Source organism: Cheilinus undulatus, linkage group 12, assembly GCF_018320785.1.
Source record: "Cheilinus undulatus linkage group 12, ASM1832078v1, whole genome shotgun sequence".
NCBI lineage: Eukaryota > Metazoa > Chordata > Actinopteri > Labriformes > Labridae > Cheilinus > Cheilinus undulatus.
Window position 1 is genome coordinate 15,191,121 of NC_054876.1, and position 23,470 is coordinate 15,214,590.

At 37.9% G+C, this 23,470-nt stretch overlaps 1 protein-coding gene across 1 annotated transcript; it reads left to right on the forward strand.

Annotated features, from left to right (window-relative positions):
• Positions 1–22,986, forward strand: LOC121519293 (vascular endothelial zinc finger 1-like). The gene is made up of 5 exons (XM_041802171.1): positions 1–89; positions 11,544–12,289; positions 17,911–17,980; positions 18,096–18,258; positions 20,549–22,986. Exons 1-5 carry the CDS (start codon positions 57–59, stop codon positions 20,908–20,910), a joined length of 1,374 nt encoding a protein of 457 aa, XP_041658105.1. The 5' UTR covers positions 1–56; the 3' UTR covers positions 20,911–22,986.
• The last annotated feature ends 484 nt before the right edge of the window (positions 22,987–23,470 follow it).

The window sequence follows — 23,470 nt, forward strand, 5'->3', positions numbered from 1 at the left end:
TGGTTGCTTTGTTGTAGGCTTCTACTTGGTTTCCTACAGAATTAGTAAGTGTGGAAATGGAGCCGAGCTGGAGTACGTTTCTTTTTCAAGTAAGTTGACTCTAACAGAGGGGAAACGGGATATCTCTGGAAACAACCGTAGAAAATGTTAGCACGGGATATTTTACTGCTAGAAATAGTTTTAAACGAGTAATTCCATGATCAAGTAACCAAGCAAAACAATGGTATATGAATCCAGGCTTCCAGCTGTGAGGCTTGGGAATGACGCTAGAACAAAAAATCAATGCTCCTCAACGAGTGTTTGGAGAAAATGGCTTGATCTGCTGTCGCACAAATACTTAGATAATGGATGTTGAATAACTCGACAACGTTGGTGATTTTTCAAGTTTGTTTGCCAAGTCGATCCAGCAAAACATGCGGGATCATTTGAAGTGAGGCTTGAGACGCCACTGCACCGTTACAATCGAGACAGACCTGTTTTTCCCTGTGATTGAGGGCTTTGATCGGACGCCATGGGATAATGAGATGAGATTTGTATTGTTCCGCAGCTTACACCGCTGAAAATTTTGATTGAATGTCTATATTTTAACAAGGTTTTAATAAGTTTCTTCTTAGCTTTTCAACTGCTGAGATTCACTAACGGCCACTCGCAAGTCCGCGGTGAACTTTCCGCTCGCCTCAGCCGGTTCAACCGTAAACTAGCCAAGTTAGCTAACGATGTTTATCAAACTCGCTGGCTTATTCAGCCTAATTTGGGCGAGGCTGTCGTAATGAGCTTGCAAAACTTACGTTACTCGACTATGTAAACGGTGCTTTAACGCTATAACTCTCTGTTTATTAACTAGCTATTTATTCTGGAGGACCGCGGCGGAAAGGAATTCAAACTATGCACACAACAACATCAGCTAACACTAGCAACCAAGAAGCAGATTTGAAATTAGCAGCGACATTACGCAATGTGTAAATCCATTTTCTGCCAGAAAGTGAGTGCTGCAGTCAGGGGTGATATCTGACACGGTTAACTGGTTTTCACTGTGTTCAAAGATGGAAGGCTATTGTTCAATGAAATGAATGAAATGTTTTATTCCCCTGGCCCTTCTTAGCCTCAAAGACCTAAAGGTGGAAATGTAGTTTCTGGGCTGAGGATTTGCTTTAAGTGGTTATTTGTTACGCCACACGCCATAAGCTTTTACATGTGTCCGATCTGATAAGTTTCTATTTTAAACACTAGAAAACGGTTTTAGCTGTTTTCCAAGGATCATCTGTCTTTTTCCTGATGTTACACATAAAGTTATATCTCAGTATGTTTCAGTGGGTGTGACAGACTACTCATGGGAAGTACCTCCTCAATGGATTGTGCAGGCATTCAGTTTCATTCACAAAACACTGTTTTATTAGTATTTATTTCTTTTATTATGTAAAATCGTAATATACACATGAAATGTTTACAGCTATCTATTTCTTTTTGCACTGCTGGCTCACGTGAGTGACCTTTTGCTATTAAAAACACAGCCAGGTAGGGATGGGAATTGATGAGATTTTATTGATATTGATACCAGTGATGATTTTTATTTATTCAATTCTTTACTGATTCCCTAAACAATTCCTTCCTGTGAACTTACTTTTTTTGGAAAAAGTACACTACAAAGGTTTTCTCTAAAAACACGCAAATGTCTCAGTTAAAATAAATTAATCTCTGGATCTTCAATCTTTGAACTTCAACTAGAATAGAACATTACTGCTCATTTTCTACCTGAAACTAGTTTCTGGGTCCTCAGGACGTATAAAAAATAATTGAAATCTTATACAAAATTAACACTTTTTGTGAAAAAATATACATACCTTGCATGAAATCGCTATTCAACAGACGTTGCACATCATGCTGTTTGTGTCACTTTTTGAGAAACGCAGCCACACTTTCAACCACTTTAGCCCGTTTTTGTGACCACCATGTTTACTTTGACTTTTCTGTTCTTGCTCGCCTCGCTGACTGACTCTCCCAAGACCGTGTTTTTTAAGGCACTTAAATTATGTTGATGGATTGAACCAATTGGAACCGGTTCTCAATCCCCATCCCTACTGCCAGGTAGAAATTTTAACTATGATAGTAGCAGTATAACTTCATGCCCCTTTTTAAAAGCATACATAAAAGCGTATTTAATGCTCTGTAATGGTCTTAATTGCAACATGGTGCTCACCATTTTCCACTTACTGTGTGGATAAATCTATTAAGTATGTTAGGGCAGAGAGGCTAGATGAAAGTCTTAGCACACATGACACTTTGAAGATATAGCTATCGTTGTTGGGCTGGTTGTAATGAAGAGATCAGGGGAGAGAAAGTAAACGAGTCCTTAATAGAAGATAAAACTTCACAAAAATGTCAGAAAAGTGGTGCTTAGGGGAGATATGGTACATCAGAAATTTGCAAGCATACCCAAATATTGGTAGTCAAAGACAGCTGTCACTGTCCTCTAATTTTCCAAGCATCATATCAAAGTTTGAATTTATATAAGTATGAGTCATCATCAGTGTGATGCTAAGATGTCTGTAATAGGTTGTGTATCACAGCTTTTGGTATACGTCACATGTTTGTGCTATTAGTAATGTTTGCTTTGCTGTCAGACACTGATCACTTACTCACATCTTTGAGCTATTTCTTCCTGATTAAAAAAAGGCAGATGGACAGTGTGGCGTGTTGTAGAGTGTTTGGCATCCAGCCAGAAGCCCTGCATGTATTATGTGTACCGCGCTGTTGTGTGTGGCTCTCATATAAATCTGTGTGCGGTGCAGTTGGCATTCCATTCAACAACTAGTAACTGAAGTCTTTGCAGCAGTTTTAGTTCTTGAATGTGTTGCCCATCTTAAAGAAATGTATTTTATTAAATTGAAAGATGGTGATTAACATATTCTGGTTTTGATACTTTGTCAGGCGTCCTAAACCCACATTGTTGTGCAAATGAGCTTAAAAATTACCATAAGTACAGCTGAATCTCATACTTCTGATGGAGCAAAATTTATTTTGAAGTTACAGTAAAGATAACCATTTAATCCTATTTTTGCAAACTGGATGCAATATGAATCAGCAGTTCTACTACAAAGTAACAGTAAACAACGCTGCAATAAACTGTAGATGAAGTCATTTTATAGTTAAACAGAGTTTCAGGAACAAAACTTGAGCAAAAAAAAGGTGCATATGTATTTCTGTATCAGCATCAGCTAAAATGGATTTAAAAATACAAGCGTATCAGATATCTGGAAAACATCCACTACTGTGAATCCTTAAAATATTGTAGAGATGTACAGATGACAATGTTTTTTTCCATTAGCCTTCTTATTTTTTTGTATAACAAACAAGAAATATTACACCTTCTGCGATTTGTAAATTGCAGCAGACCATATTGTGATTTAATCTAAATTTCGATTAACTGACATGCCCTTATATCTAGGCTACATTGGCAGATATTAGCTTAAACAGTGAATTAATGGTATTGGCAGATGTAAACATTTCTGTCAATATTTACAACCCATGTTTTGGCTGTACATATCTGTCCATATCAGTTTTAAATTTTGGCTGTGCGAACAAATACATTAGGGGAGTTTTAGGCTGGACCAACAAACCCCCGTCAGCCGAATACTTTTTCTTAATTCATGACCATTACTTACACTTTAAAATGTGTTTTAAGGACTGAAGTTTTAGGTCTTAACTTCATTTCAATACTGATATCTGTATTGGCTAAACATAATCAATACATATCAGCATATTAGATATCAGATAAAATGCTTTATCTTTCATCCCTAATGCAGAATTTAATCTACAAAATTTCAAATTATGAATGTAAACTTAGCACGTGTAGGAGTAGGGATGGGTACTGAATTCGGTACTTTTATAGGCACCAACCAAATTCCGTCGGTACTACCGTGTAGCGATACACGTAAAATCAAACGGTACCATGTTTCGGTACCTAAACGCATCCTTGTGACTGCAAGAGAGTGGAAGAGTAGTCAGTTTTCCATGCCAGACGTGAACGCAGCACTGCACGCACGTGAGTAATGACGCCGGTAGCAGCGCACTGAATCAACAAAAGAAGCATGGCTGATCGGCTCTGGCTGTTTCCCGCTCATTCGTCTCCCCCCCTCTCGCTCTCTCATAGCGAATCCTCACTCTAAACACCATGATTTGCCCGTTTATCTTGTGGATATCAACCACGGAAATATAGTAGTTAAAAGGATATGGTTGTTCGCTCAGTCACCTCACAGAGACTGAATTAAGGCACAGTGAGGACTGCCTAGTGTGATCGTGTCCTTAGAGTTGCTCTCCATCTCTTTAACTTGGCGCAGCTGGCGCCGTATAAAGCACTCTGTCAGGATGGATTCAGGGTGATTTTGAAGGAGTGACAGAGCTACAGGCTCGTCCTCGCTGCTTATTTCATTGCAGAATGAATCAATTTGCCTCTTTGCCACTTTCTGTTAACTTTTTGCAGTATACAAAAATAACGTAACGGACCCTGTGTGTGATGTTTATACTTCTGCGTGGACGGTCACATGATTGATTGGTGAGTGAGGAGCAGACTCTCCTCTTACCAGGAAGAGATGACATCTTAGTTTTGTTGGGAAAAGAACTGCATGAGGAAAGAAGATGTGCAGTACACGTAGTTCATGGTAGAGGAAGTAGTTTGTTTACTTTCATTTATAATACTTTAATTGGTGAAATTTTATACCTCTTATTTATTTAGTTAGTTAGTTATTTTGACTCCATACTTTATTGTTCATTTGTTTAAACTTATTCTCCCTCCATGGACCCCAACGCACGTTTTTCCAAGAGGGGAGATTAGAGGAATAGGAGGTAGTGGGCAGGGTTTTATTTGTGCAATATACAGAAAAAACACTGGGTAGTTACAGTAGTTTAGGTTTTCCATGTTGGAGTAATTTTTTAAAACACTTTTTTAAACACTGATATTTGATAGTGTTTTGATATTGAAAATTCAGAAGTTTTGAGGTTATATAACATTTATTACTGCATATTATTCACACTCAAAAGTACCAAAAATGGGTACCGTTGTGTACTGGTATCGGTTCACAGGTACCGGGAATCGGTACCGTACCAGTACAAAGGTGAAAGGTACCCATCCCTATGTAGGAGTTTAATTGTTATCGTCAAACACTAAAATCTTCCTCATTTGGAGCAGTTTGGACAACTTAAGCACTATTAAAGTGATTCTGCATAATTTATTTGGACATTACTGTTGTCTTCCTACTCTTACTCTTTTGCAGTGTTAATTTTGGCAGCTGTTTTAAATTTTAGTGTTAGTCCTAGTTTTTAGATGAAATGTCTTTTAATTTAAATCACATTTTGTTCATTTCTGCTCTTTTTAGTTTTAGTCTAGTTTTAGTTGACAAAAACATTTTAGTCTAGTTTTAGTCCAAAAAAGTCCACACATTTTAGTCTTTTAGTCCAAGCTTTTATTCTCTTGCCTTACTCTGGTTCCAAATAATGGTAGTATGTTCTATGCACTCTATGCCAAACCTGGGGTCCCTGCTTTCTACTACTAATGGGCAAAAGGGATACAGATGTGTTGCATTTGACAGATTAACCCACAGTGGGGAAATATCATGGTTTTTGGATGTCCGACGAAAACGTCAGTACATTTTAGACTGGTTTTAGTCAGCTTGATGAAAACTAAACTTACTTTTTGTCAGTTTTAGTCATCAAAGATTAATTTTTGTTAGTCTTAGTCTGTTTTTTTTCATGAAAAAAAAGGCTTTCAACAAATATTTTGAGTCGTAATTTTAGTTCATGAAATTAACACTGCTCCTGTGTGCACACTGCCCTGCAGTCTCGTGTCCTTATATGGGCATGAAAAAGTGATTCTTTATGATAATTAGGAGAATTGTGCATGTTTGTGTTTTAAGGACCAACATTTGTCAATTCATTCATCCTCAAATGTTAAATTGTGTTTCTTTAAGGACTGTAGTTTTAGGTTTGAACTTGATTTAAATAGGCCTACCTGTGTTGGCTACAAATATTACGCATCCTGAACATGAACTGAGAGACATCAACGAATATGTTTTGCTGACAAATCAAGCTAACATGAAGGAAATTTAATTGATTTGCAGTCATGCCTGTCGTCACCCACTGAATGAAAGTCTCAAATTTTAGCATATATCTGTTTCCTCTAAGTCCTGAAAAATTATTTGACATTTTTAGCCATTGGTGTATTCAACATAATTCAACAAGTCACCCACATTTTAAGTCTCTCATTTCAGGGATTTTTTTTCCCTCAACATTGCTATTATGGTTTAATATGTGATATTTTTTAAGTTCCTCATCTTGTGTATTTTTTAACAAACACAAGCAATAAATCATTCTATATTAGAATCAACACAATATTAGATAGATTCATCTTTTTCTGAACAAGTTTGAAAAAATATCTAGTTATGATTATTTTGACTCATTGCAAATACGACATGAATTGTTGTCTTGAAGGGAATTATCATTGTAATGTCATTCTCATTTTGATTAAGAAAAACATCCAAAATGAAAGAAGTTTTTTGTGTACTATTCTAAAGAAAATTGACTTGAATGTTTACATGATGCGAAGAGCATGTTATCTCTGCTGCAAAAAGTTTTAAACTGGTATTTTGACACACATTTCAGGTTAAAAAAAAATATTGCACCTTCTGTGATTTGAACATTGCAGCAGGCAATAATGGGCTTGAATCTGAATTTGGATAAACTGCCCAGTCATGCTGTCAACCTCTTTAAAGTACACAAACTGATTTAACTTAATGTTTATGTAGAGTATTAGAAAGCACGAATGCCAAAGGCAGGTCATTTGTAAGACTCAGCTGCTCTGCCAATCCTTTTTATATTCTTTCATTAAAAAACATACAAAATACTGACTTAGTGATTTAAAGATTCAACTATAAAAAAGTTTTAAAAACAAGATTCTTTTCTAGTAAGGAATTCTGACATGGAACAGGTGAAACAATTCAGTAAACCCTGACTCAGAAAAGTGTCCTTGCTTGTCAGCATGAGCAAAAAGGTCCTGGAACTGGCTCACCTAAATGGAATGCAGTCTTTTATAACCAATCACTTATTACATGCATGCATTTCCTGCTTTGACAAGCTGAAAATTCTGCTTTGATAAAGGTCTATTACGTGTCAGAATTGTAAAGTTAATGCCCTTTAAGCAAACAAGTGTGGTTAAATTTCACTTGGCAACACAAGATTACATTTTAGGTTTTAAATACTTTTGCAAACACCGCTTACCACTTGTTTTTCACTCTTCAACTCCGTGGGTTTCTGTAAAAAAAATGTTGTTAGTTTGACCTCTAATTTCATATTTGTGCTTTTTGATTTTAGGTTGTGTTGAGAGTTGCTGTCCATAAAAAGTAAAACCAGTCTGTTTCAGTGGTGGAGAGAGGGTTAACTTTCTTTGAAACTAGTATTTATGTCTGTCACACACATTTTGTGTTAACTTTAGGAGATGCCACTGTTAGTCCTCGAAGCCTATAGTTCAAGAATGTCATAATTCAAGACCAATTGATGTTTTAGAGTAAAATACTTAACATGTAGCCTAGTTCCTTATTTAAAAAGGATCCTGCACCCATTCCATTCTAGTTTTGAATCTCTTTTACATTTGGCATAACCTCCTCTGAGGGTATTGCAAACTACAGCATCAGGACAAGCTGGTATTTTTGAATCATTGCGTCATCTATTTAAGCATCTATGTTCTCTGTGAAAGTTTTCAAATCAGAGTAAGCAGTTAACCAAACATACTTCAGATACATTTCTATGATAGCCCTCTATAGCTGACAATCAGCATATTTGTGATGCAAAATACAAACTTATATATGGATGCTTTGCAGCATTAGAGATCTGTTATGTGCTGCATGTCCCGTCATTGTTAACCTTTGGGAAGAGTTTGTTTCCTATAAGATCCTAAATATGGCCAAATTTAAAATCTTTGTAAATCAGTCAGATCAAGTGAAGTATGCTTCCCCAGAAAATATATGTTCTATATATTTCAAATTGCATGAAAATACTGCTACTCTATATGTTTTGTTCCTGACATGCCTTATATAGTATTTCATTTTAACTGCCACCACTTAAATGCTATGAATGAATGAGTTCTAGTGTCTGAACATGGTGAAAATATTTCAGATGACTTTCATATCTTCCTCTTCATGTTGCAGTTCCATCCCGGTGAAAGGATTAAAATACCAAAACATCCTCAAGAACATTTTGCTCACTCGTAGCAAAACACCAAAATACCTGCCACCTACACCACCAACAAGCAAGGCATTGATTTCCTTCAGTGTTGGTAGAGTTTACGATTTATTAAAAATCCAGAAGAATAACAAACATGACTGAAGTGACTTTTTGGGAAGAACTCAGTCAAAGGAAATGATTTTCAGCCAAATATTTCAGACTTTGTAAACAAGTTAAAGAAAATATGGAACAAGCTCAAAGTCTTGGACATGTATCAGAAAAAACAATTATACTTTAAGTTTTGTGTGCGTGTTTGTGTTATCAACTCCCTTCATTTCTATCATATTTTAGTCGCTTTGTAAAAACCAGGACTTTGGCAAGCAGCTGTACTGTGTGGCACAGACGATTTTTAGAAAAAGACAGTGTCTAATCTGAGTCAGACCATGAGCTCAGCTCAAGCCTACAGTGGCCCGTGGAGCCATCAGGACACTCCCTCCATTTTGATGTTATTTATGAGGGAGCAGCCCCAGTTGTCAGAGCGCATTTGTGTCAAAATGGTCAGAGCTGCATGAAGGCACAGCAGCTTACAGGCCCTGCACCTCTGTGTAGAAGCAGGCCGTCTGCAGCAGCTATGTCTGCCGTTCACAGGCTTCACAAAGAGAGATCCCGGCTGATACCCCCCACCCCCAAACAACCCAAACATAAAGCCCCCTCCCTCACCCCCAACTCTTGTTGTGCCAGCAGACTGGCATGATGATGACTAATCCTGGAAGGTGGCAAGTGTGAGCAGGTGCTCAGACAAATGGATGGGTGGGCTTGGTGGCATTTTCTGCAGAGTTCCCAGGTCCCATTGCGTACGAGGGAATGACGTTGAGTTTGGTTGAGTAGTGTGTGGATAAACAATGTCCCTGTCTCATGAATAGATGAGCCAAATCAATGAAGATGAGCATACAAAGCTCCCCTGCTGAGGCATCACTGCTCAGATTTGTGTCTCTCACAATAGGCTAGATGACATAAGGAGGACATTGTGTGGTTCATTTTTCTTCTCTGTCCACTGCCTTCTCTTTTGCTACTCCTTTCTGGGCCGGCCTTCTGCAATGGATGATTGAACCTCAAAGGGAAAGGTCAAGCATTTCACCTTGCCCTTTCTTGCTGGAAGTTGACAACCCAGTCTTCCTGACTGTGTTGGCTTCCCAAAACAATATTGTTAACTGTGATACTTTTTTGTCTGGTATAGGAAAGCGTGTTGTGTTTGAAATAAATGATAGCAGTTACCCCAAAAGACCTTTAAAGGTCCTGTGAGGGGGTTTTAGCTGGTCATGAAATAGACTGAAAATGAATAGTGATCTCTCCTCATGCCCCACAATTGCGAAGACGACCATCGGTGGCAAGATTGGTCATTTCTATCATGATATTTTAAATGCTGAAACTGCTGTGGTGCTGGATGTCAGATGGGATTTATGTCTATACACAGCCAAAACAGGCTATTGCACTTTTACCACAGCAAAAGTTCACAATCAGTGATAAAGTTAGCTTTTGAATAAAGCAGTGAGGGATATTTTTGTTGGAAAACACTACTAACACATGTATGCAACCAGATCAACAAAAACGTCCTTAGGGGGCGCCAAAGTCGACACAGAGTTCCTGACAAGTAACAAGTAACTAGCAAAGAATGTATGACCGATTTAAATAATTGCTACCCCTAATTTTTTAGTTTCAGTGTGTGTAGCTGAGTTGTCGCTAGTGATCAAGAATCTCAGGTTAGCAGGATTAACTTAGAGTTAAAAACTGATATGGGCATAGTTGTCCAATCCACAACAACTGATCAAGGTCTAATTTCAGTTGCAACCTTGGCTTCCTAGATTCATAAAAACAAGATAACAGAGATTAAACAGTTGCTGCGCAGCATGATGTGTAACTCTTGTTTTGTCCATAGATTGTGGACTGATGTCATCACTGATGACAAATCTTTCAGTTACATTATATTTTGGCTGAAATAGTACATTACCACCTCCTCAAAACATAGATATTTTTTACTAATTTGTCTTTTACTGTTTGTTTCCTGAAGTTTTCCAAAAAATTTAAACTGTTAAGAGCATCTAAGTTTAATAACTGTGTGATGCAAATATTTTAAGAAGTGCAATAATTTTTAATAAAAGTGATCTTAGTATTAATCTAAATAATAAAGATTAGGTTTGTGCCATGTTTAAGCAGCCCTTCCATGAATCTTTGAGCTACAAAAACTTAAAAAGGCTGTTTTCTGCGCTTGTCTGATGTCTACCCCATGGCAGGCTGACATGCATGTAAATAACCCAACATAAATAATCTCTCACTTTGGACAATTTTTATGTGTTTTAATTTATACATCCTTATTAATATTGGTCTGTTTCATGACTTGTAAGTAAACTCTTGAAAGGAGCTTTAAGGTGTCCATTTGAAAGGCAGCACCATGAAAGATTGTGACCATTTTTGTGTAGCAATATTTTTTTTCTAGCAATACAATTTTCTTAACATATCTATTACATTTTTTCTTAAATCTTAATTGAGGTAATCCTCTTGTCAGTATGGTGTTTAGATCTTGTTTCTGGTCATTTTAATGGTAGACATGCACCTTTTGTCTGGCCTCTTCAGAGGTCTGACATAACTAGTGCAACTAGTTGTTCCTACTGTTTAGTGCAGTCACTTCCCCTTTGTTTTTGTCGTGGCAGCAGTGGGCATGTGTGCAACCGCAAAAACCTCAACAACACAATGTGGGAGGCCATGTTGTTTGTCTAGTTTAGTGACCTGTATTTTTCTATTGTGTGTTGCATATGTGCTCTTGAATTCCTTCACCATGTCTTGTAAAGCTGAGCTAACGGTCTGCTGTTCAGAGCATTGGTTTCTTGTTTATGCCAGTAATATGGCTGGTTTCTTGTTTATGCCTGTAATATGGCGAGCTTTCTTTGCAGCAATAAGATGAATCAGCAAAGTCGTGCGGGGATCATTTTTCATTCAGCATGTTTAGATTCTTATGCATCTGTGGTGTGCTTCGTCAACCTCATTTATGACAGACCCACGACCTACTTTGTATTCTCTAGCATCCCACTAAGTCTTGTTGTGTTAGAGTTCATTTGCAGATATTTAAAGGGAAACGTGTTACAGGCTTATTTGAGACTACAATCTCTAATTTTAATGTGCATTTAAAGAAAATGATTTTGGTGCTTATCGTTGTGTTTGAATACTGATGCACCCTTGTGTATTTTTAGCAGATTGAGTGTATTAAGCTCATTTCACGAATTGTTGTATAATTTATCACCCATGATTTATCTCTATGTGTGTTTTTGTTTCATCAGCAGGCCAATGAAGCCCTCCACCACCAGCACCAGGTGGCCCAGAACAGCCTGCTGCCACTTCTCAATGCAGGAACTGAACAAGTCGACCAGAAGCCCATCCTGCCCATCCAAATAGACCAGAAGCCCCCTTCCAGTGCTGCTGATCTCCTCAAAGACAATGTGGCCAGTGGTGGAGGTCCACGGCCACCAGTGCCTGTCATAAAGAAGGAACACAAAGGCAAAACGCCTTTCGTTTGTGGCTACTGCAACAAGGCCTTCCGCGACAGCTACCACCTGCGGCGCCATGAGTCCAGCCACACTGGTATCAAGATGGTGTCACGGCCAAAGAAGACCGCCCAGACAGCCCCCACAATGGTACCCATGATCTCCACCATGCCAAGGGAGAACAACGGCAACCCTTCCTACATCTCCACAGTAGCGGGAATCCTCTCCACAGCAACCACCTCTGTGTCCTCCAGTATCATGACGTCGTCCGCAATGGGCAACGTGCCGCAGCAGAACGTGCCCAAGAAGCCCGCCAAACCGGTCAAGAAAAACCACGGGTGCGAGATGTGCGGCAAGGCCTTCCGTGACGTCTACCACCTGAATCGCCACAAGCTGTCCCACTCGGATGAGAAGCCATTCGAGTGCCCCATCTGCCAGCAACGCTTTAAAAGGAAGGACAGGATGACCTACCATGTCCGCTCGCATGATGGGGGAGTACACAAGCCCTATGTATGCTCAGTGTGTGGGAAAGGCTTCTCCAGGTAGAGATATGTTTTTCATGCAGTTACCTTTTTTGAGTCAAACATCTTCTCATCGTGTGATTAATATGTGTAGCAATGCTTTAGATGTAAATGATGGCCACTTTCTGTTATTCTACAGGTAATATTGCATTTAAGGGAACACGGTTTCTTAATCATGTTAAAAAAATATTTCTCACGCTTCAAAACTCTTAAAGCTACTCTTCCTGAAAAGTCCCCCTTTTCCATTATTAAAGCAGTGAATAAATCTGGAAGGAAAAGGGTGAATTAGAGTTTTATCCTTGAGTATTTCTGAAATAACTTTCTCCCTGCATGCTGTCAGAGAATGGTTTGAGGGAGTCACACTGGCAACTTCTGCCTCAGCAAAGGAGGGCTGCTAAGCACTCGCAACAGACTTCACGAGGAGATAATATTACCCGTTTCAGATGTCTTTGTATGTTCCCCATATAGCTCTGGACGTGGCAAAATGAGTTGCTGTGTACCCACCAAGAGTAATAGCATTAAAGTAGCTCCGCAATGTTTCAAACTTTCACTCCTATCAGTTCTTAAATTACTATAAAAAATGTTTTCTGGGTCTGTGGATTAGTCACTTAAAAGCAACATGAATCTAACTACCTGTGTCTGTTTACCCACTCATCCCCTGTGACCTTAGAGTCTCACAAACAGAATTTTCAAAAGACATGTTGTGTCAGGGGGCGTTTAATGCGATTTCAACATTGCTGTTGCCATTGTTTAGGAGGTTTGAACCGCTTGTTCTGTGAATCTTAGAATCAAACTCAGAAAATCAGTAAAGGCTTGCAACTTCCCTGAATGTCTTCAGCAGCAGACAGAATTCCCTATGCTACCATGGTGAGGATTAAGAGCAAATGGAAAAGGGGAAAGTATGTGAAAATTCTCTGTCTTAATTAACATGCAACAAGGTTTTATGTAAACAGGAAGCATGCTTCTAAGATCTTGTTTATTGTTATGATAATAGACGGAGATTTAACCCTGAAATGGGTGCATTCCATTTTGTTTCCATGGAATTGGACTGGAATTTCAAAAAAAAAGAAGAGCAAGTTACAACAATCACATCTTTGTTACTCGGTTGTCTAAAACTTAATTTTGACTAATAAATCCTGCTCTGTAGTTAAGGCCGGGGGAAAAGTCTCTTCACATCAGAATCACAAATTTTAAATTTTTAGATTCACAATCAAAAAAAAACATTCAGAAATCTATTTTTTTATCTGATGTAAATTTTAATCTGCAGCTAGTTGTAGTGTGATATGTATGTTTCAGAGGTCCTGTACTCCTACAGTATTGTCAGCAATGACGGCTTCAGATTTATGATCAAGTCACCATTTTTACTGGCAACATTTCTGATAAAAGCATAGCAAACCCACATAATAACCCATATCAAAGGTTTCTACAGATCCTTAAAAAGTCTTAAAAACTCTTACATTGGACTTTTGAAATTTAAGGCCATAAAAAATCTTACAACATCTTATTTTTACTTGAGAGAGGCCTTAATTTTTAAATGGCATTTTGCCTAAGACATTTCTTTATCAATTTGCTGTTTTCTGGCCAACTTTATATGCTTTTTGTTCATATGTTTGTCCACATTACAATTCTCAGGCCTATCAAGTTGCCCACTAAAATATATTCAGGCAAAAAGTGTAATTTTCATTTTTAATAAGAAAAGTGTTTAGTATCAGGTGAGCAAACCTTCATATATGTTCTGATAAATATCACCATATGATAAATTGATAGAATAGAGACATTAAATGGGCCAGAAATAATCAGATTGGGATGTTTATGACCCAAAAATGTTTTTCCCAACACCATTTGACATTTCATAAATGGTGCATTAAATCAGAAAACTTAGTCCTGGTCTAGTGTACAGAGAAATCTCACATGCCTTTCATTTTTGACTGTTTGCTGCACAAAAAGTGGTATTAATTATTCTCAGTTCATTTCTTTAAAAGGTCTTAAAAAGCCTTGAATTTGATTTTTTATACTGTTTATTGATAGAAGAGAGGCATTAAATGTGCCAGACATAATCAGATTTGGGTGTTGTTCCAACAGAATTTTCCCCTATGCCATTTGACTTTTCACAAACAATTTATTAAATTAGATAATTACATCCTTGTGTGGTGTGCGAAGCAATGTCATGCCTTTCATTTTTGACAATTTACAGTGCAGAAAGTGGTGTGAATTTGTCTTAAAAAGTATTTCATTTGAGTTTTAGAAGCTTGTAGGAAACCTGTGATATATATTACCTTTGTTTGAGGTTTACTCTGTGTTTTTGCACGCCTTTGTAACAAATAGTGAATATAATGTGAATCAGGATTTGATTTCAGTTGAAAACCAGAATCCACTTCAGACTGTAAGATAATGAAAAAATCATACCCAAATGCTAGACTTTAGTGCTCTTTTATGCTATAGAACAACCATCTTTCATGTTTGCACTTCTTTGCAGTGAATACAAAAAAAGGATTAATTTCACAAAGTCTGCAATCACCAGATGCTACATTTTTTTTCTGCTTGACCAAAAGTTCACTGAAGAGCCAGCATTTTTCTTATAGAACGGCTTCTATGTGAATGATGTGATGTTTGAATTATGTAGACACACCATGATTTCACACAGAGGGATTATTGTACTGCCATCTCTACTTGCCATGTAGCTTCCCAATAGCTGTGTTTTCATATTTATAGTTGTGCCAAGCAGTTAAGATTTGTACAAGTGTTGACCCCCCTGTGCCATTTCAACCACATGTTTAAACAGTCGCACATGGGAGATCACCAGCGGTAGAGTATCAAGGGAGGGGGAGGCGTCACTTGTCACTTTGCGGTTCCCGCCAGCATGTCACAGACTCTCTTTCCCCTGGGAATGCAGTGAACCATGCTGTAATGTTCAGGTCAACACATTTACTTCATAGCGAACACATATTTTGGTGTAGAAGGTCTCATTATAACTTCGTATTTCAACACAAAACACAAGCTTTTTAAATGAGCCAAAATAGATCTAAATTGGTATGTAGTGAGCACTGATTATTGATGAACATGAGACGACTTGTGTGCCGCAACACAACTTGAACAAAAACATCAGCAGTGAAGCCTGGCCAAGCTGTAACATAAGCTCTGTGCTGTTCAGGGCAGTTTCAGGCATGCCTCCAACACGGTGACGTGGGGCAGGGATTCATCAGCATACTGGAAAGTGAGAATGGAGACTAAATAACAGGGCACTGAGTCACTGCCACTCAGCCAGATACGCAGGCAGTCACTGTCTACAGTCTGCTGTTCTTGTTAGAAGGACAAAAATGAGGAAAAAACTGATTAGGGTTCAGGGCACCACTAAGAAGACTCCACCTGCCTCTTCTCATTTCTGTTTAAAAAAGTAAAAAAAAAAACAGCATGAAACTTTCCGGTTTAGGAGCAGCTGCCAGTAGCTGTAGCTCTTACTCACTCTATTATGACGCGTCTAACATGATTCAGCTCTCAGCTTCACTAGAACTAACAAGCTGACATAGGAGGAGCAGAGCCAAGGCAAATTTGTGAATGCTAGAGTCGCACTGTAAAGGTCAAGAGGCAGAGAACTGCTTTCTAGCCTCAGCTGATCAGCAGTAAACGGCAGCTTGTACAGTACAACACTGAAATGTGTTGTTGTCTGTCATTTTTAACCTTAAGGTCAGCAGATACAGTACTTGTTTAAGCCATTAGTTGGTATATAAAAGGAAACAGAAATTATATGGCATGTGCAGCAAGTTTCCTATTATTGCCAGGAGTATTTTGTTTGGCAAAGTGGTACTCTAATGTTTACAGGGTATGATATTCATGTCAAAGCCAAATAGCTGGCTTATTAAAATGCATGTAAGAGTAATTAGGATTGTTTCTTATGAAAATATAATTTTTCTTGTTACTTGGGTAAAACTATACTAAGTTACACCATGTTTTAGTTTTACAATTCAAACTTACATTGCACCATATTTGAACTGATTTCCTGTAACTGTTTAAAATCCTCCCAATTGTTCTCCAGACAGCAGTAATTAACCCCCCCCCCCCCACCCCCCCCTGCATAAATGAAGGTGAATTAACTTTGTGGCCTACATAGACTCTTCCTAATCCTCACAGACGGATATGGCACAAATTGAGTTTGGTTTTTTAGGAAATTCCTGTAAATGATAACTCATATTCACAACATTTAAGATAAGCAGAAATGGTTTACAAAATGAGTAACAGTTATATTACTCAGGAAGCAAATGAAGTATTAACAAACTTACCACATCAATGTGATGCAGCTTTTGAAACTAGGTCAAACTTGTTCATGCACGATTGATCCTGCAGAATTAACCGCCATTGACTGAATTTTAGACTTTTTTTGTGCTCATTCACTCATTATCAGAGCAGACAGTGCACATCAATATGCTTCTGCACTTTTGCACACCAATGTGTACAAAACGCTGTAAAAACCTGGTTTTCACTTGGTGTTTCTGCACTAACATGGATGCTTCTTGTCAGTAAATGTCAGACATTCATTTACATTTTTTGAAAAGCTGTAATTTTGTAGGTGTTAAGATACACAAAATAGCTTGTACCAACAAAATATGCTAATGCTGATTTTATATTGCAACATTGTGCCATGTTACTGCCTGTAATTTAAGATAATAGTGAAGAGCAGCTACATTGTTATCAAATTAATATGGCACAACAGAGTTCTGAAAGCTGGATTAGCTTTTAGCAGAGGGGGAAAAGCACACAGCTATTGTACTCAAGTAAAGGTATAGTTACTTTTGTTGACATAAACTTAAGTTAGAGTAAAAGTTCTGGTCTATAAATGTACTCAAGTAAAGTAAAAAGAATTTTGAGTACTGAGTAGCTACATAGGAGGTGTAAAATATGATAAATATTTTACAATAAAAAAGAGGTGCAGAAAATCTGTGGTAGGGTAGATCTCCTCAGACAAGAACAAAGCAGGGAGTCAACCTCATAGCTAGACATTGTGCACTGGTGTGGAAAATGCACGTGTCCTATAGGAGCACCTGAAGTCAGAGAACTCTAACCCATGGTGCAAATGTGTCTCACATCAAAAACAACAACAATCCAGTAGAAACATGAGCAAAAGAACTCCAGCAGGGATCGATGTACAATAGGAAATATCCAGACACAACCAAACACATGAAACACATCTACATACTCTGTCCAAGGACTTGATGGGAAACTCAGCCCATAAATCCCCCACATTTGAAATTACATTGAGTGGAGCTTAGATCAGTTGACTCTTGAGAGTCTAATACTGGTGGAACAAATAACTCAAACACTGAAGACCATTTGGCTCAAATTGGAGTAAAATCAACTCTGAAATGTTTAACCCTGAGGTATCAGCGCTCTAGTGTTTGCCGTTTTGGAATGTGGTGTGGAATAATTCTCGTGCTGTGCTACTGTGTAGTCAACATAGGTGAAAAAGTACAACAGTATCATACTCAAAAGTACTTGTACTCTGGATAGATATTGGTAATTTGAGTAAATTAGATAAGTTGCTTTCCAACTCTGCCTTTCTGTAGCTCTTTTTTGATCCAATGCTGTGTGACTCCTTAACTCATTAAGATCATTCTTGTAATTTTTATCCTCTCTGTTTTTCAACCAAGGCCAGACCACTTGAGCTGCCATGTGAAGCATGTCCACTCTTCAGAAAGACCGTTTAAATGCCAAGTAACGGTAAGAGTTTAAGCTTCTACTGTCATTTTGTTATTGTTATCATGTGTGGGTGATTTTGGAGGTCGTGGTTGTAGTACTCTACCGATGTTTGACTCTGTCTTTTATGGGGCTGCAGGCCTGTACCTCTGCTTTCGCCACCAAAGACAGACTGCGCTCCCACATGATCCGACACGAAGGCAAAGTCACCTGCAGCATCTGTGGAAAGATGCTCAGCGCAGCCTACATCACCAGCCATCTGAAGACTCACGGACAGACCAACTTTAACTCCTGTAACAAAGGTATGTTCCACTTTTAGAAACACAAACAGCACATCGCAACATCAAGATGTGCCGTTAGGTGAAAGTTCTTGAAAGACAAGTAATCTCTTTACTTGGCAAGAGGTCTTTGTGTGTCAGATTACTACTTTACTAGTCATGTAAACAGGATGTTCCATATTCAATCCTGTCAACCTCCTCTAATCCTTGTTTCATTACGAGGTGGAAGGTAGATGCACGGTGGCCCAGGAGGTCAAAGCACAAGCTTCACATAACGCAACATTAAAAAAGACATTTCACAAAAAACTGAAAACATTAACAGCACATTTCACAAAAAAACAAATATCTCAAAACACAGCCGTTTTTTACAAGACTATAAGACACAACAATCCACAGAGCATGAGATACCATAAAAGTAAACTGATGCATCTGTACATTAGTCTTTTTAATCAAACCGGCTCTCCCCAAGTTTCATTTGCCACTTTTTTTCTGTATGAATATGACCTAACAAAGGGGAAAAAGCTGACAAAAAGTGGTGCCACCACAGTGATGTGTGCATGTCTGACTTTCTGTGTATGTGGAGTTTCTGCTGTGCTGGGATGTCTCAAGTTTAACAATGCCAAAACACAGTGTTGACTGGCAGATAGGAACATGTTAACAGGGGTGGAGAACAACTTACATTTACTCAAATAACTAATCCAGTAGCTTTTTTGTGTACTTGTACATTTTTAAATTAGTAATTTACTTTTGCTGAATCATATTAAAGGGAATTTTGGTACCTATTACATTAAAAAGCCAAAAAATCTAAAAGCTAAAACAAGGAGGTTATAGCTTTCTGTCAGCAACATGAAACTGGCCAGCAAGTGACAGGATATTGTGAGAGATTGACTTCACATCAAATCCTAAAACAGCTGTTGGGTTTTCCTTATTGTGAAAGTGTGCGATCATAATCCTTTGTGTTACTGCCAATAAGGAAAGATCATTTTTTAATGTACAACTCCTCAAAAGCTACTCAGTACTCAATATTGAGAGTAAGTTAATTACTTTAACTTGAGTAGATTTCCATCCTTTCTGCCATGAAATGCTTTCATTGTGGTTCTTTACTGTTTTTAATAAAGAAATGTGGTCAAGTTCTGATAACACTACGCTATAATGTAGCTACGTTTGAGCTAATGGATAAGAGCAACCCATCCATACCCATACCCAAACTATGCCAGCCCCAACCCTTTCTGGGGAAAACATTCCATAAAAATGAACGGTAGTAAATGGGAAAGACTGTGTCATTAGGCATTTAAAAGCTAAAAATAGGGAAACTGTACAGTTAAGTTATTGAGAGCCAAACTCTAATGGCCAGTGAGATAAACATAATGTAGGACATTTATGAAAAAAAATACTTTCATTGTAATAATATGAAATAAATAAAACTATTGATGTACATAAGATTCTGTTCAGGCTCCCTCTGTCAAACTGAACAACTAGTCCCATTTTATGACTGGAGATTTCATAAACCAGCATCACTTACCTTATGTGTCTTGGATCTTAACACTTGAATGTGCTTAATAAGTTAGTTCAGTGTGAAAAAGCTGTTAACAGGCAGACAGACTACAGCTCCTGCTGTCACAGAGCAATCGCTAGCTTAAAGTCATTAAGAACACAGCACCGGTCCAACATTTGGCCGCTTTACTTCTCTAGTTTCAGCCAAAAGACACAGAACTCTCCTTGACACTCTTTTGTTATTTGAGAATAACAAAACATGCCTTAAATTGTGTCTTTTTAATTGTTTAAGGCACAAAACACTACAAAATGGCTTTTAATCATGTTGTCACTGCTGTTTTATAACCTGCCTGTCTCAGACCAGGCACAAACATATCAGATTGAAGCTTTGCAAGATTTGCCTGATGACAGACATGGAATCTGGCCAAACTATTTGCTTTGCTTTGCAAGGTTGGTTAAAGTCATAATGGCACAAGTCCCAGCATTTTATACTGGTAAGTCAATTGCACCAGTGTGTAAGATTCAGCTTTTTTAGATGAGAAAAATGAGGTATGAAAAGTGCTTTTCTACATCACATTTCATGGTACTACAGGCGGCGCATATCGCACATCAGTTTTTTTTTATTAGAAACAACAGTTTAGCAACGCTTCAAAAAGTAAACAGTTACAACCAATACATACCAAAAAACACATTTCACATTAAACTGAAAATGACACAAGTAAAGAGACTGTTAATTATTTAGAGTTCATTTTATTGCTTTACTACATATCATTTTATAATTTCCTGAACAATATGAACTGAGAATGATTTTTTTTTCCAGATGGCAGCGAAGTCTGTAATTCTGCATCAGCCACGCCTGTGACCATCTCTGCCCCCATCACCACGACGATGAACCGAGGGAACCAGAACAACCCTGTTACCATTGCAGCGCAAATGAACATTAGCACCAACACGGTCAACATTACATCTCCGGTCAGCCTCCAGCACCCAGTCACCATCACCGGCCCCGTTAACATCGCATCTGTCAACATCCCCGCCACAGCACCCATGAATATTGCCCACCCCGTTGCAATAACCACCCCCATGCCTATGAATATGGCCGGTCCGATCAACATCGCCATGAGGCCTGTGGATAGCATGTCCTTCCTGTCCCAAGTCTTGCCTTCTTCCCCACCCTGGTAAAAAAACAAAACAAAAAAAAAAAAGCAAATGGAGAGAGTGCTATGAACTGGCCTGAAAGGAAGGGAAAAATGAAGTGAAACTAGAGACTCCTGTCCTCATTATTTGCACCTCAAGCCCAGATCTTTCTTCCCACCTGAACTACGTTCACTTCAACAAACCCTGGAGTGAACTTTTGCATGAGCTGTGCAGCCGGTAGGAGCTCCCTGAAGTCACAGCAATGTCCCAGCTTAGGAAAAGTGACCGTCACAAGACGCAGAACACTTGAGTAGAAATCAAGTAGGATTTATAATGAAATCAGGACAACATTAAGACTTAGAGTAGGCAGTTAGAGAGATGAAACTGTGATATGTATCATGATGAATGGGAGGAGGGGAGGGGAGGACTCGGTAGGAAAAAAACACACCTGTGCTTTTACAAAAGGGAGATGAGAAATGGACTGAAGCAATAATTATAAATTGCTGTTTTTGATGTTTTACAAGTTCTCTCCCAAAGCCTCTGGGTGTTACTTTGTATGTTGTTTTTTAACTATAGCCTGCTAATCACTATTTAATGTAATAGGAAATGAGTCTAGTAAAAGGGACAGCAGCTTCCACATGCATGGAAGGATATTTTTTCACAGTGCTATAGCTTTGTTTTGTTTTGTTTTTTTCTTCTGAGACAGTAGGTATGCTCTTGAGGTACAGTGACTAACTTGTACAGTTGACATAGTAATGTATTTTCATGTCAGCATTTTAACTTTTTTGCTTTGTCTTTCAAGCGGATGTACCCAAAATGTCCTCTTGATAATTAAATATTTGTACTTTGTTTTCTACTTGTATGGAAACACAGAGGTTTGTTTTTATTTTGCCTATTTGTAGTGTTGATTTTTTCATGAAGTCAGAGTGGAATGAGTCTTGCACTGAAAGCATATCCTACACACAGGTGAACAGCAGTATTATCAAAGATCAAATTGGAGTCTTAAGTGATTTGGTTAGCATGCCTGCACTTGAGGGCCATCTAGTGGCTGACCATGGAAAGGCCTGGCCTTGTAGTGAAGCTTTTTCAGGCTGTTTGTCATCAATAAGGTGACTACTTTTTTGTCCGACTCTTCTGTACACTGTTTTTTTAACCATTTATCTGTTATAGCCCCAATATGATGCTTAGGATCCCTCACTCAGGAAAACATATGAAAGCCCATTACTCATGCATTTAATTTCTTACAAACTGAATATATCCTCCATGTGTATCTTTATTTTTGACTTCTCGTTATTCTTCTTTAGGTTTCAAAAATAATTAGGCAGTAAAAAACTTGCCTCAACTTCTATCAGGGACAAGAAGTCCAATAATTATTGATTTAAAAGCATAGCCGTCCATTTAAAAATCATGTACTGTGCAATGGCATACATGCTGTACCTTTTTTTTAACATTTCCTTTAAAGTTGAGCTCAGTCTCAGGCTGCGTAGTAATGTGGCTGAGACTTGAAAAAGTTTGATAAAATGCAAGTTTGTGCCCATTAAAATAATGGGCTATTATTGATGTTGCATGACCCCAAACACTGTAGCTGTTGAACATGAACTATTTTTCAATGAATGCCATGGTATATCAACAGTGTTGCAGTTCTTTGAGTTGGTTCAGTGTATACTGAAAAATGCAATATGCATGTTTGTCATTTTTCCCAAATTTTGTTTTGAACAAAATGTTAGTGTAGCTTTTTGTTTTTTGTTTTTATGCATTTACGTAGATACACTATGATAGCCTGTTTGCCAAATTTGATACAATAATAATGTGATGAACTTAACATTTCATGTGGGATTGAACATCTCTTTATTTTTAAGGAAAAAAATTGGAAATTCCAGGACCCTTGTGAAAGCAGTTGAATGTATATCTTTGTACAAAACTATTTTAGTTCCAAGGATAAGGTAGTTACGATAGATGTGAAAGATAAGATAACCTTTTTTATAAATCTTTTGTATTAGAACATTAACAATGGTAATTTTGTATATATGAGAGGCTAGGCTTTCTGATTAGCAGAAAGGTCAAACATTCCTACATTTTTTTTAAATGTATGTTTGTCAAATTATTACATAAACATGCGCAATGTTATGTGCCTTTTATTTGGGTTGTCTAAATAAAAGAAAACTATCAAATGTGTTTTAACGCGTTATTTAATGTATCGAGCAGGATGTTTATGAACAACATGCAGGAGTCTTGCTGTTAATCAGCTGATGGAGAATTTCTTTTTTTTGATCGTAAACTCAACATAACCCTATAGTACACTTCTGCATACCAGCCCAGTGCTGTTTAAAGCTTTAACACTTCTTTTAGAAATTAAACAGGGAATCTGTATTCAATATTTCATAAGAAAAAAAAGTTAAAAAAAACAGCTCATAGGACTAAAAGAGAAGCACAGACTCAGGGTTAACTTGAGTGTTAAACAACTTTCAATTTTACTTATACTGTAACATTCTTAAGAACTTGTAACTAGTTTTAGTTAGAAATTGCCCCAAGGGGCAACCTGCTTTGCAATGAGGCCTTCATATTGCTCTACCACAGGCACACCATGTGTGAAGGACTCGTTCTT